The 15,451-nt window shown below is 43.4% G+C and overlaps 1 protein-coding gene across 4 annotated transcripts in view; it reads left to right on the forward strand.

Annotated features, from left to right (window-relative positions):
* The first annotated feature begins 427 nt into the window (after nucleotides 1-427).
* GABRB3 (gamma-aminobutyric acid type A receptor subunit beta3) overlaps nucleotides 428-15,451 on the forward strand; it is a 230,996-nt gene continuing 215,972 nt past the window's right edge. For 2 of the 4 annotated variants that reach the window (XR_009185251.1, XM_058294815.1), the window contains exons 1-3: nucleotides 1,643-1,826; nucleotides 1,953-2,044; nucleotides 2,255-2,322. Coding sequence is in view for 2 of the 4 variants with exons in the window: in XM_058294815.1 (XP_058150798.1) it covers nucleotides 1,747-1,826; nucleotides 1,953-2,044; nucleotides 2,255-2,322 (240 nt within the window). In the remaining 2 variants the exon portion in view is untranslated. Of the gene's footprint in view, nucleotides 1,115-1,642; nucleotides 1,827-1,952; nucleotides 2,045-2,254; nucleotides 2,323-15,451 lie in introns of those variants that run through there. The other 2 variants (XM_058294816.2, XR_009185252.2) reach the window with 2 other exon arrangements.

Raw genomic sequence — 15,451 nt, forward strand, 5'->3', positions numbered from 1 at the left:
TAATTAAGGAGCTATATTTATCTTTGAACCTATCTTAATGTCAACCTTTCAGCTTCTGTGGTCAAATTTTCTGTTCCAAAAATAACTTTGCTGATTTTTAAAAAGGCAATGATATTTAAAATTAATGCATAGAGAAGTCCCACTTGAGCATAAGGGTCTACATTTAGATATTTGCCTGTATGAAGTCTTGACACTGGAAAAGGAAAGCTTTATGGAAATATGAGTCAATACAGAGGGAAGCAGTTATCTATTATTAACCATTCATTTATTCCTGGAATGGCCCGTGTAAGTCTATAGATACAAAAATGAGCTTGATCTGTAGGTTTTGTTGGTTGACCACAAGTAAGATTGTGGAACCATTTTCCTCAATATTAGAAGTTGGAGGCACAGAAAAACTTTATTGAGGCTCATTCACTAACGAAAATCAATAGGAGAAACGGCCCTTAAGCACACAGGGCAGCGTAGACCCCAGAGTATGCGCAGGCCAGTTTCTTGGCCAGGGCACCCGGCACCGTCTCAAGTCAACCAAAGGATGAGCGCCTGCCCTATGGGCCCCGAGATTCTTCAGGAAACCCTTGCTTTGCCGTCAGGACCACGGACAGCTCCGGGCCGGCCCAGAAAGGGCCAGGATTTCCGGATCCCTGAAAAGGCAGTGCGGGGTCTCCACCTCTGATTCCGAAGCTAGCCTACTGACGATAAAACGTGCAGATCCAGGCCTCTCTTTCCCCACTCATTATAACTGCATGCGTGGGAACAGGGAGTGTCCAGGGCTTGCACGAAATGTCCGTGGGTGACGGTGAGAGGGGTGGTTTAGGATACCAGTTTTAATTTAATTTTTATTTTTTTAAAAGCTCTTATATTGTGTCAATAATTAATCGGACCGCCGCGAGGCTAGGGGCTGGGAGACAGGTCAGGCGGGAAAGCCCGGGTGGGGGCGGGGGGCGTCAGGGGCGGGGATCCCGCCTCGTCGCTCAAATGCTCGCTGACTGTGGGGAGAGCGGATCCCACCCGGGTCAGGCCGGAGGAGCGGCGCCATGTGCTCCGGGCTCCCGGCCCTGCTGCTGCCCATCTGGCTCTCCTGGACCCTCGGGAGCCGAGGCTCTGAGCCCCACAGGTGAGGCGAGGGCTTCTCCGGGGCTCCGCGGCTTCCCTCGTGGCCGCCGCCGCGCTCGGGCTCCAGGGCCGGCGGGCTGCGCGGCACCTCCCGGCTCTCCGGCCCGCGCTGCCGCAGACCCGGGGCCCCGCGAGGGGGTCGGGGGTGGGAGCCGGCCTCCGTGGGCACCCCCGCCCGCGCCCCACCGTGGCGAGCCGGGTGGAGCCGAGAGCCGGGCCGATCCCCGGCCAGGCCCCGCGCAGCGCAGCCGCGGCTCCCGCCCGCCGAGTCCCAAACCCGGGCGCTGCCCTGCACCCCACGGTCCCTGAGCCCCGGGGCCCCGCGCGGCCGAGGCGGGAGGGAGTGGCGGCGGGAGCAGGCCGCGAGGCCGCGGAGAGCGCGGGGGCGGGCGGAGCGCGCGGCGCTGCCGGGCTGGCCTCGGGCGCACTGGCCTCCTCCCGCCCGGCTCCCGCGCCCGCTGCTCCTCCCCTGCCAGCGCCCGCTCCTCCCCCTCCCCTCCTCCCCCTCCTCCCTCCTCCGCTCGGGGCCAGCGCGGCGGCGGCGGCAGCGGCGGCAGCAGCAGGAGCAGCCCCGGCTGCGGGTCGCGACGGCGGCGGGGCGCCCCCTCCCCCGTGCCGGGGCGCGGCGGAGGGATGTGGGGCTTTGCGGGAGGAAGGCTTTTCGGCATCTTCTCGGCCCCGGTGCTGGTGGCGGTGGTGTGCTGCGCCCAGAGGTAGGGTCGCGGGCGGGGTGACGCGAAGCCGGCCGAGCGGCGGGCAGGGCGCGGGCGTGCGCGCCGGGCGCTGGAGGGGGAGCCGCCGCCTGACCCTGCTCTCTGTGCCCCCCGCCCCCTCCCCAGCGTGAACGACCCCGGCAACATGTCCTTTGTGAAGGAGACGGTGGACAAGCTGCTGAAAGGCTACGACATTCGCCTGAGACCAGACTTCGGGGGTGAGCTGCGGGGAGCGCGACCCGCCGCGCCGGCGGCCTGGGCGGAGAAGGGAGGCGGGGGCCGCAGCAGCCGAGCTGCGGCGGGGTGGGGATGGGGGTGGGGGAGCGCCTCGCCTGCGCCCCCTCCGCGGTCAGCCCCCGTCCTCAGAGCCACCCGCGCCCGCGCACGAGCTTGGCTGGTGACCGTGCCGTGCGCTTCCTTCCCCGCAGGTCCTCCGGTCTGCGTGGGAATGAACATTGACATTGCCAGCATCGACATGGTTTCCGAAGTCAACATGGTGAGTGGCCGCCCTCCCAGGGCTGCCCTCCAGCCCCTGCACCTGTCTGGGCCCACAGGAGTCCACAGCGTGGGGCCGGAGGCCTCCTCCGCCAGGGCGAGCTCCGGTCTAGGCTCGCGCGGTTCTCCCCACTAGCCTCGCTTGCGCGGGGGGCGACGCTGGCGTCGGAACCGCTCGGAGGGCGGGCTCTTCCTGAGGGAGGGGTCCCCGACCGGCCTAGCGCCCCGCTGCCCCCGCTGCCCCGCGCTCTCGGCTCGGCCAGCGGGCTGTCACCTGGGCCGGTGGCTTCCCGAGTGCCGTCTCGCCTCCTTAGCAACAGGCGCCGCGGAACGCGGGAGAGAGGCGCGCTGCAGGGGCGGGGGTCTGCATGCTAGGGAAGAGGGGCTTAGGTTCCTTTGTTGTCGTTTGCCAAGAGGTGCTGGCAGCTGGGAAGGAGAACGGGGCCGGTGGTCCGCATTCCGGGGCGCCGCGGGTCTGGGTCTCAGCAGCTTCTTTCCGGGCAAGCGCCCGGGAGGGACACCCGGCAGCGCGGCCGCTGTCCGAGGTGCTGACCGGGCCGCGCCGGCTCCGGGAACCCAGGGCCTGGCTCGCAGGCCCGAGGCCGGACGCGCCGGTCTTCCAGGAGTGCAGGCGGAGCGAGCGCGTCCAGTGTCTCCCAGAGTTCAATATTCTGACCCGTGGAGAGCCGAGGGCAGTGCCCGAGCGGGGATCGCGGGCTTCTGGACCGAACACTTCGGGAAAACGGGCCGGGGGGTGGGGGAGAGAATGACCCGTTTCATTTGTTAATGAAGCTGAAGTGCCAAGGGATTTGGGAAGAGTTTCATGCTCTGTTGGGAGTGTCGCTTTAGAATTTGAAAGAGATCTTTTTCTAGAAGGAATAATCTGGCAACTTTTCTTTTGAACATGTGACAGTGAGAAAAAGAATGAGGCAGGGCTTCAGATAGACCCAGTAGGTCAGTGTTTCTCAGCTCCTCTACATCAGAATCACGTGGGCAAACTTGGTTTAAATACTGCCAGGTTTCTCACTCTACGGAATTCTGACCTATTTGCTCTAGAGTGAAGTCTTGGGTCTCCACATTTAAAATAAGTGCTTGAGATTATTTTGAAGCAGGTAGTTTGTGGACCACATTTTGAGAAATATTGTAATAAGTTATGGAAATATGAACCTATGCAAATAAGAGAAAACTGTTCTTTAAACACACTGTTTAACAAGATTTTTAAAAAAGATATATTTAAATATAAGTATTATGTATTAAATATATATATAATATATACATATATACTACAGTTGAACTTTGTAGGAAGAAATCTTTGACCTCCTCAAACTACATTTTTATCAGTTTTTCATTCTTATCCTTAAGGTTTTAAAATTACTTTTGATTTTAAAAAGATGTCTGTTTCTTTTAAAACATATCAGTTTATTTACATATCAAGGCATTATAATAATAAATGTGCTAGAACTGCAAAAGGAATGCGATTTTATATGCATTGTTTTACATTAAAATTAACATAACATATATTATACTTCTTTTGGTAATTTTATAAAACTAATTCTGTCCAAAGGTTTGCTTTATCATCTTCAAGGAACAAATTCGTATATTCAAGGTTCTGTGATCTGTGATTTTCTACATTGGGGCCGTCAGTCATGTTCTTTAGAGCAGGCAATTTAGACCAGAAATTAATTGAATATCCAGTGGACTACCATGTGAAAATTATTACATTGGACATTAAAGAGAGAAAAATATGTGGTTGTGGCCCTTTCAGGACCCTATACAGTATTAAAGAAAACCAGGAGAATGAGAGGAACACAGTGTTCTAGACCTTTTACAGTATGTATGAGTTATTTTTTAAACTTAATTATACTGTTGTTTTGACTTATGTTGATACGTTATACCTTTACATTTTTCATCAATATTTGCCTAATTCATAGACTATAATTTGAGGTGTCCCAGGTTTCTCTGGACCCATTAATAGAAAAAATTTAAAGATACAGGCCATGATACTAAGCAATCTTTAATGAAAGTGCATATTCTGTAGCCAAGACAGTGTATAATGTAATCATGGTAAACTTGCAATGAATTTTTCTGCATTATCATGGTGGTACTTTTCTGGCTTTCTAAACATAAATTTATTGTAAACCAAAATTGGGAATTGATAGTATTGGGGACGAAAGGCTATTGGACAGATGCAACTGTCATTGAAATATCTTCTTCCCATCAGCAAATTGGTTTACACCAGGCTCCAGAAGAGGCAGATGTTCCTTAACGTAATTGCTCATGATAATAGCTATCATATTTGATCTATTATTTAAAGAATTTCAGATACAGCAAAGATTAAGCATCAATTTTGGGTTCACTTTTTTTAGGGAAAGAACAGAGAATACGAGAGCATAAGGTTAGAGCTACCACTCAATCATGATGCTTAGAAACAATAAATTCTATTTTGGACTTCCTTAATCACCTTACTAGTCATACAAAACTAATCTTAGTGTTGTGTAGTTGTGAAACTAATTAAGAAATGGTCTTCCTTTCAGGGTGTTGGAACTAGTAGAGGAGATATGGCAAATGGTTGTAACAAAAATAGGATGCAGTAGATGTGTTAAAGAGGTAAAGATGAAAGGGGCACACAGAAGAAAAGGAGAGATGACTTCTGATGTAGACAGCTTCATGAAAGATATATTTAAATTGGTCAAGAGGGATGAATAGCATTGTGACTGGCATAAGTGGAGGAGAGTGTTCTGGGTTAGGGAACAAAAAGACAAAGGTATGAGGTGGATGGACAAGCTCAGACATTGTGAAGAGAAGATCCAAGAGATTAAATTGGAAAGTAGGATAGATTCTGTTCACCTGGGCCCTTCTCAGCTATGCTGAGATTATTTATACTCATTTTTATAAGTAAAAAGCCCCTAAATGTTTTTATGTAGATGACTGGCATCAATTGAGATGTAGTCTAGGATGAATATTTTGGCCAAATTATAAATTTAAGGGAGGGAGAATGTAAGCTGAAAGAGTGAAATTTATAAGAAAATTAGGAATGGTTGATCAAAGAAGGTCACTCCTTGAAATTTCCTCCTCAATGTATCATAGTTATATTCTTGAATAGATACATTTAGTGAGATAAATTTAAAGATCTCCACTATCTAAAATAAGGATGTTGTAAAACATTTGTATCTCAAGGTGGGAGATATATGTATAAGTTTGTTCATGAGGTTTTTTTAGGGCGTTATTGTTGAAAACAGTAACAGATATATGCATAATAGCAGTGCTGTTGCTTTCCTGTTTGAAGAAGTACAAAGTACAATCTTAATCTACAGGTAATGCATGTGGAAGATGCCTCCAGAGAATGTATTGACCTCAGATAAATAAACACATAGAAAAATTAAATTATCATATACAGATAATCACTCATTTTGGTGCTTTGTAGAAATGGCCTAAGAACATATTTGGACATTTTAATATTTAGCATTATTTTGCTATATTATTTTTTAGGATTATGGGGATAGTCTACATTTGCATTTTGGTAAATCTTCCAATTTTTCTTTTCTTTTTTAAAAAAAGCAACCGTCAAGCTAAGACCAGTTTGCTTTACATAATTTCTCATATTTCTCTTAGTTCTTGTTTTAAAATTTCAGATAATCTTTTAAAATTATGCATGGTTAGGTAATTATTGAGTGTTAGCTTACAGCTTTCTTTATGTGACATAGTATAGCAGAAAAAAAGCTTCCTATCCAAAATTATTATATACTTTTGTTATATTTCGCATGCTTCGCATGGTTGCTAGTGTATATTGTATAATGAGCATGTGTTGAATTGAGAGATGAAGGAATAAATAAATGGAAATATTGAAAAATAAGAAACAATCAGAAAATGTTATCTTAAAAACAATATTTTTAAATTGTCATGGATTCTTGTTTAATTTTTTTTGAAATATTAAAATAAACCATCTTCTGTCAGTTTGGAGCAAAAACTATACATACTTACTTTGTACTTCATTCACTATAAAGTATTGGGAACATTAAACTAAATTAAAGCTCTAGAAATATTAATATTAATGTCCATTAGTAATAGCATTTTTATTACTTTATAGTCAATTGAAATTTAAACCAAAGCTAATAAAAATGTTAAATGTTATAAAGAATGTTTTTCCTGATTTCATGCAGATAAACAATAAAGTATCATCTTTTTCTTTTTTAGAGTTCTTTTACGTAGTATAATGTACATCCTTAGTTATGCATATATAAATCCATTTGGCTAGTTTTATTGTATTCATTTCCAATTTGTTGCATTTTCTTTCCAGAAAATCCACTGTTTTTATATCTAGGTGTACAATTAGCGTGGTATGGAAGCACATAGCCTAGCAAATGGTAAGAAGTAGGTTTGGAGCTGCACAACTTACTTAATGAATGCCAACTTACATACAAAACCAGCACAGACCTCTGATTGCTGTCCTCAAAGACAGGGCAGATTTGAGACAGAAACAGTCTGGAGGGTGGGGCTGGACGAATCTGAGGTAAGCTAAGGAGCTGACTCTTTAGATAATCGGGCAGTGACTGAGAACACGAAATCATTTGGTAGTGGAGTAGGTAGGTAGGCAGGTCGGGCACAGCCCCTGAGGTACCTGACCCAGGGGATAAGTCGTGGTAAGAGTTCAAAGTGCATGTCATCATTAAGCAGGGATGGATTAAAGCTACAAACAGGTTCAATAAAACCTTATGCACCTGTGCATGGCAAGTTGACATATCACAGAGTCATTACTATCTAGGTAATAATTGTCTGATCATATTGAATATTAAATGTTTAGATATCCACTGCCTATGTGTGTACACACACACACACCCACACTTCACTATGACTTCATGTCTTTCTTCTCCATTTTGGAAGAGTGAAAAAGAGGAGAAGGTGAAGAAGAGGAGTGAGAAAGAGCCTTAGAGTGAGCCAGGATTGGGTGGTCAGAGAATGCAGCCTTTAGGAAATTTTGGACCAAACTTATGTTAATCAGTATCCCACCCCAATTTCAGAGGAATCTAAAGGTTGCTTTGCCATTAGTGAATTTTGAGTGAATGTCTAAAGTGTGTCCACCATGATCACAGGTTCCCAGGCAGGAGCTAATCCTGTGATTTCCAGGTAATGTGCTGAAGAGAGCCGAATGGGACTGGGAACTGGGTGATGGGAATATCTAGCTTTGGACATGTAACTTTACTCAGTAATTCAGTCGCAGGCTTCCCGATGGCATGCCAAAGAATTGGTGCCAGAGTGACATGGCAAAGGGCTTAGCTACACAGAAAATTGCCACACCATCACACCCACACAAACCCAGGCTAGAAAGCTATTCTTGCTGATTTCTTCCAGAGAGGCACTGACCATATTCAGAGTTGGCCCACGAATTGCTATTAGCAGTTTAAGGTAGGAAATGTGCTAATGCTCTTATTACAAAGGAAAGCTGGAGGATGACTCAGCAGAAAGGAAAAAGCACTTCCCTGACCCAGTTGGGGTTGGAAAGCAGCTTACATGAAAGGCGAGCCACAGTAAGGGCCCCCGAGTGCCTGACGCTTGGTTCCAGGCGCTGCATTTCCGAGGTAAGACTGTTCATGAGGACATTACTTTTCACGGGCAGTATGTTTCATGCCTAAGTTCTGAGGCTACATCAAGGCCAGGGCATTGGTAGGAAAGCATCTGATGAACTTCAGAGACAGGTGAGAATAATCCCTTACATAATTTGCTCTTTCTGGAGAGAGGTTTGTGTGAATATCGGAACGGATGTTACGGAGAGCACATCGAAAATGCTCTCCGTCTTCCCCCTCAGGGAGGCTGTAAAGCTTTTGTTGCTTCATCTCTTGAGAGTGGTGTCGTAGGAGCATTTTTCTGTTGTGAATGAATTGTTGCTTGAGCCTCTGCTGGGCTCCGAGGCGCCACGGTGCCTTGCACTTAGAAGCTGCTCATTAAGTATGTGGTTTGAATTGATGTACTAATCTGCTTATTTACATGTAGTTAAGGAACAAATATGTCTGGTAGGTAATTTTGTCTTATTTGACAAATTATGGCTATTCTCTGTGTTCAGCGCCAATGTTTGTTTCCTTTTTTCCAAAAGCAAAATATTCTCCTTCTATTTCCTAAGATGATGGTAAATAAGATGAGTTTAAAAAAATAGCTGTTGATTCTTGGGCAACTTGCCAAAACGAAGGTGCCTTGGGGAGGGGGTGCTCTTTTAAATGAAGAGTGGAGTGGTGGTTCTGTGGTTAGTGTTCCTTTAACTCAGGGCAGGTGGAAACTGCAGGAATGCGACCGTTTCAGCGGCAAGTGTAAGGGTCTCTTGTGGAAAGAGAGGTTCAAGTCTGGGACTGCAAACTTCTTGATTTTGACGACTAACGCTCTGTGGCTTCAGTACTTCATTTTTTACAGTAAGAAAAATCTGAGAGCTCCTATTTTCATTCTTGGGTAACAGAACCCTTTTTCTCATATGTGAGGCATAATGATTTTGAGAATTTGGAATTTTTCTTTTACACTGGACAGTCTGTTGAGGCATAACCTAAGGTGGTGGTGATGATATTATACCATTTTGCAGGTTTATAAAATGCTTCGTGCATTTTGTTGTAGATCATGAGTGTCCTGGTAAACACTAGGTAATGCAGGTAAAGCAAGTGTTAACATCATCTCCACTTTTCAGATGTGAAAACTGAGGCGCAGAAATAGCATGGACTTTCTCGTCCTTCTTCCATGACAAAGCTGGGACTTTCCTCTTTGGTCTTGCCACCTTGTCATGCAGCAGAGCAAGAGATGTGCTCTGTTTTTCCAGGATTCTCTAGATTTTACCTTGTCCTTTGCTGTCTAAATTAAGTCCTCTCATCCCACTTTTCACGACACCTTGTCCTTTCCTTTATGACACTTATCACAGCGTTAATTATTGTGTGGGTATGCTTCTTTGTTTAAAGTCTTTCTCCTCCTTTTCTGCCCCCATTAAACTGGACTTTGTCTACGAGCAGTGTTGCATGGTGCCTTATGCTGGATAGACACCCACCAGATATGTGTTGAAAGAAAAGACATGAATGGAGAATGAATGGACAAATAAATATGTATGTTCACAAATGAAGAGATATGCAAATATATAATGAAATAATTTTTTAAGGAGGCACCGGGGATTGACCCCAGGACCTCAGACCTGGGAAGCAGGTGCTCAAATCACTGGGCTACACCTCTCCCCTATAACGAAATATTTTTTATAATTCAGAGTTAGGGCTCCATGCCCAAGAAGAATCCTACAAGCTAAATATGATGTGTATGGGTTTTAATCTTAGGTGACTTTATTCTGTCAGAATTTGTTTAATTGGGCACAATATTTTGCCATCAGCTGTAAATATTCTGTAGCTCCTACCCCTCCCCAGAGCACTTCTACAGAGTACAGCATTCTAAAAATCTATGCAAGCATAGATATTCTAACTCCTGATCAGTGGTACCTTTTGATGTTCAAGATTTTTTATTACATTTAAAATGTGTGTCAATTGTGCCTTTCTACAACATAGGGAAGTTTCAGGTCTGATACAGGAACTCCCTGGGCTCTGCTTTCTCTTCCTACTGGCTCCTCAGCAATGCGGTGCTGCTGCTGCTGTGTTTATCTTTTGTTTGCCAGCATTCCAGCACACTTTACTTTCTGGACCGTTTATGCCAGCCAGTAAGAGGCTTCGCTAGCCTTAAAGTTTGAAAGAAGAGGCCGAAGCTAGGTGCCCCCTCTTGGCAGTGTACTTTGCACAGTCAACTCAAGACGACCTTCGCCTCTGGTCTCTGGCAGGAGGATGTAGATTTTCCCAATTCCTTGGTTGTCAGGAGGCCACATCAAGAAATAGAAGCCAATTATCTGCATTAACTAATGTATGTCTCTTTGCATTTTTGCATCGAACTTATGCATCACACAGAAGCATTTAACAAACGCTTAATACTTGGAACTTACATTTCAGATGAAGGAGAATAGAATTATGGTATCATAACTTTACAACTCTTTAAATGCCGTAATTTTGCTTCTCCATTCAACCCGAAAAAGGATATGGATACTGTTGATTCTATCATCAACGTCATATTTTACCTTGGTTCTAAAATGAAAGAATTCCTTCTGTGTAAAATATTTGCTGAAGGCACATGCTATGATTCATGAAATGAAATGTTTGTTTTATTTTGGATTGACTTTAAGTGGTAACAAGATTTAGTTTAAAGTTATATAACCCTGCTTGCATTTATATATATAAAATATTTGCAATTTAGTTCATCACATCACTGTTCTTTTAAAATTTGTTCTTTAAAATGACCTTATAATTTTAGAATGAAGGAATAGAAGGGGCAAGATTTCTGGGTCATCTACCATTCCATGTTGTGTTTATGTGTATGCACATGTGAATCTATGCAGACCAAAAATTGTTTAAAAAGAAGCAACAATGTAGATAATTTCTGGTAACATTATTTGATGTTTTAAACCTATGCTGACTCTCAATATCCATGAAAGAAAAGCCCATATACTTGGTTGAAAGCAGAGTAGAATTAGCACTGAACACAGTAGCTGTCATCTAGGAGATGCTCAGTAAATATGTGTTAAATGGATTTGTGAAGCAAATGACCCTGCTGTAAAACTGTCCTTGTGATTTGTACCTTTGATTTGTTTTATTACAAGGATTCCCTTATTTCAGTGTTCGTTTAGCCCATAAAAGTAATCATAGCTGTATGCGTGAGGATTCCTGTGAATTTGTCACAGACAAAAACCTGAATTATGGATGACAGCCTCATTCCTCGGTTCTAGAACAGTGAACGGCTCCTAAACTCTGGACAAGAAACCTTGCGTGGTGTTGGAGTTACTGCAGCGGTCCATCCACATGGCCAAGGGCCCTTCAAGCATCATTTCTCACCATTCATGTGTTCTGAAATGTAGGGTCTGTGAAGGATTTGCCTTTCCAGCACAATACACATTCTAGAAAGAGCTGGGAATAACTGATTTAGGATATAAGGACACGCACTAAGTGTACTGTATTTCTTTATGCTGTTAAACTTCTGCAGATAACTCATTGGAATAAGAGAGTATTTGGTTGTGTCCTTGAATGAGTTTCCATTTCTGAATCTTTCCTCTGTTTTGGCCCAGGGCTCCACAATTCTCTGTGAGAATTACTGTCACTTCTTTTGGCCAAGGCTGAAACAGTCATTGCTTAAGGACACACTGTTCCGTAGATGTTTAATGTGTGTCCCATAATTAAAGTGTTTCTGCTCAAATAATGTTGGAAAGTGTGTTAAACAGGTTAAATCGCTCTCTTGGCTGCAAGAATTGTCAAGCCCTCTACTCTGCTTAGTTGTGTAAGTCTTCATGATAGGGGTGAAGGAGTCAGCATTTTCAAACTTACTGGGATTTTTTCTTTGTGGTGGACTGGGGGAACCCCCATTAACACTTTTTTTTCACAGAAATTCCTGCAGATCACAGCTTAGTGTATGGGGGGGCTGAGTCGTTGAGTGGGAATGATTTCAATATGGCCAGCCCAGGTTAGAATGATGATAATGGAGAATAACACAGTTTTTAAAAAGTTTCTTTTAATAACAATGCCCACATCATGGAGGGAAAATTCTGACAGGGAATCTACTAGCTTATATGGGGACGGGTGCTAGTCTTTGGAATTGAAGATTAGACTTCCATTATGATACGGTGAAAAGATTAGACCTCCATTATGATATGATAAAAATAAAGATTTTCTTCTACAAAACAGCATCTTGTATTGAGGGGAGATTTATGTGTTTTAAGCTTCCTTATTTTCTTGTAAATATTACAAGAATAAATAATATAGAGGCTGAGATTTGTAGACTGAAGAGGAGGAGTGCAAAAGCAGTAAATTACTTTTGAGGACGAAAAGACTCTGTTTCAGGCTGTTGGCTGTGGTCACTGATTGCTAAGCCATGGCCCCCGAAGCCTGGAGGCTCTGCCTTGGGGCTCTGTGCTTTGGGGGATGGGGGGAGCAGAACTGTGACTCTGCATCTGGCTAGGAAGGTTACACTTAAATCTTTGAATATATTTCATATACCAATATTATACATGCACTTTATTACCTATAGAATTGTATGCTATAATATTTGAAATATAATTTACGTATCATTCATATTCACATGTCAAATAAGAATTTGTTTCAGTAAAAGGTTCTAGTGCTAAAAATATTTAATATATACTAAAGTTGTCATCTCTAACATTCCTCTTATGAGTGATTTTCCGTAATTCTATGAGAAGTGTACACATGCTCATGAACAGTTACTGACAGTAACACAGAGGGCAGATTCATTTTCTGGGCCATTCCGTGAGCCACGCTAATGTTGTAAGACAGTCATGTTGCTCAAGTTCTACTGTGGAAGCCCCACTGGGGACTCGTGTTGGGCTCAGAGTTTAAAGAGCTGCCAATAATGGGTTAATCAATCAAAATATCCAGAAATGTAAAGAGACTCCAAAGTGTTCCATGAGCCTAACATTTTGTTCATTTTCAGCATTTAGAAGCACAGGACACTGGTGTGCAAAGGAAGGGTTCTTGTTTTAGAAAGAGAATGCTCTTTAAGATCTGCAGGAATAAATTTCCTTTTCTCTCATGTCTTGCCTTATATAGGTTCACACTGTATTGCATCAGAGATGATCTCTGTTTGATGAGTAAAAATCCACTCTTGAACTTTGAGTTTTTGCCTTATTATCATCAACAGTTTGGCATTTTAATTATGTGGGTAATTTCCTTCATGAAGGTATTTTGCCTTTAGAAATCAAAGGCATTTAGCTGTCAGGATTGCCCCTTGTGGTGGGAACAGTTGGTCGTCAGAAGCCCTAGGTCCTAGGGCTTAGCACTAGAACCTTTTACCTTCCTAGGGAAGGGCTCGTGTGAGACAGGAGAGCTTGACCTTCTGTTTATCAGGGTGCTGGGTTGGAAGGTATCTTTGTGGCCTTCCAGCTCTCAGTGCTGTGGTTCTCAGAGTCTTTGAGGAGTTAGAAACAAGAGGGCCTTTTGCTTACCATACACAGACCACTGCTCTTACCACCGTACACTTTATGTGGTTTGATTGTTATCCACAGTAGTGGGTGGTGGCACAGATCCATGCTTACCAGCAGTTTGCAGCCTTGTCCTCTGACGCACAGCCAGTGGGAAACCTGAGAGCCATTCTTCCAGACGACATTGACCATGTGCTGTAAGCCTCAGGCATTTTGTGTAGACTCAGTTGGGCAGTTAAAATCTGCATCCATGCTTCATTGTTTTCAGGTATCCAACACACGGTTAGCTTTTTTCTATCTGAATTCAGATTTGTTAATTTAATTAATAATTCAACATATAATAGCCTTATGGTAGACTATGAAAATGCTTCTTTCCTATCCAAAGAATAACCTTTCTATAGTCGCCTGAGAAAATCAACCCAATCTGGAAATAAGTCTTAATGAATGCTGTTGAGTACCAAACTGTCCATATTCAGATTTTTAAAAAATTCTATAAAAGTTTAATTTCATGTACCATTTGACTCTCCTGTGGTATTTCATGAACATAATCTTAGCTTTTTTAAAGAATTCGTAATCCAATTCAAAGGAAGAGGAAAAGGCTTGGTCAAGGGCATTGATTCTATATAGGATAATAATTCAGCTTTAAAGAGAAAAATTGCGAGTGTAGACCTCAAAAGTAGAATTTCATATTGTGACATCTCTATAAAAGATAAGGATTTTACCATGGCCTGTCATTTCCTTGATTCCTAGTCTCATATAAAAGTTTTCATATAGGTAATATCCAAGTAATTCAAGCACTGTGGGTATAAGTCTAAGACTTTGCTTTGCTTATTATTTTAATTTCCTAGGCTGCTCAAGCAAATGGGTCAGGTTAGAAAACGGGAATTTATTACCTTACAGTTTTGAGGCTAAAAGAAAGTCCAAAGCGAGGTGTCATCAAGGTGAGGCTTTCTTCCTGAAAACTCTTGTTCTCGGGCTGGCTGCTGGTACCCTTGTCTCCTCCGTCACATCCCGAGGCTCACAGGGCTGTGTCCTGGTCTCCCCCTTCTCTTGTGGGCTTCACTGATTTCAGCTTCTTGCTTCCTGTGGCACTCTCCCTCCGTCTGAAGTTCATTCTCCTTATAAAGGACCCCAGCAACAGGGTTACGACCATCCCGACCCGGTGGGCCATGCGCACCTAAACTGATGTGCTCTCATCGAAAGGTCCACACCCGCAGGAGTGGATTGCATTTACGAGCTTATTTTTCTGTGGCTCATACAGCATCAACCCACCACAGCTATATTGGAGCTCTGCACAATGAGATAAAGAAAAATCGTTTAATTTTACTTTGTAAGAGGAAAATGTGAACATGCAAGTTCTTAAATAACTAGGACACTGCTTATTTAGGATGGTATAGATAAAAGTGCGTAGTGTAATTAAAACTTGGAAGTAGTCAGTGATCAAAAAAGTAATAATTTCCAATGTGTTTAGCTCATATGTACTTACTGTAGTTGATATCCTGCTAATAATGGATTATAATATCAGTATCTGACTAGAGGACACTTTAGCATAGACTTACGAGAGTAAATAAATAACTTTCTAATTTACCACTGTGAAATAATTTGTCTATAATGGTAGCCCCACAGGTACATCATTCAGAGTATTTTTTTCAGAGACAAAAATGGTGTGGCTGCTTCTAGCCAAGTTCAGACTTAAAAGGGGGAGATATTTAGCTCTAAGTGTAGCCAAATTAGCAGACCCTGGGTAGAGCCGACTGAGAACCAGTGGGTGAATATGCGTAAGGAGTATTGGCTGGTATGTTGAGATTAAGGAAAAAAGGTCAAAAGCTCATCCAGCAGGCAGAGCAGCAATGCTATGCATTGTTCCTCAGCTGCCTGCCTGGCATGCATCTCCCCTTGTAAGATAAACAACAAAGGGTTTGCTTGCCAGCTACTCTTCCAATTTATCTATCTGGGCTTTTGACCTCAAGTTTGGATCTGTCAAGAGTCAATTTAGTTCAGCATTCTTTTCTCTATTCATCATAACTCCCTGTTTATAAAACAATTAAGGAAAATTCTCTTTTCTTCAACATTCTTCAGAGGAAAGCAAAATGAATTTGTTAAGAAAAAACAAAAACTGACAGGAAAGTAAGTATCTATTAATTGACATCCA

The sequence above is a fragment of the Dasypus novemcinctus genome, chromosome 3 (assembly GCF_030445035.2).
Source record: "Dasypus novemcinctus isolate mDasNov1 chromosome 3, mDasNov1.1.hap2, whole genome shotgun sequence".
Lineage (NCBI taxonomy): Eukaryota > Metazoa > Chordata > Mammalia > Cingulata > Dasypodidae > Dasypus > Dasypus novemcinctus.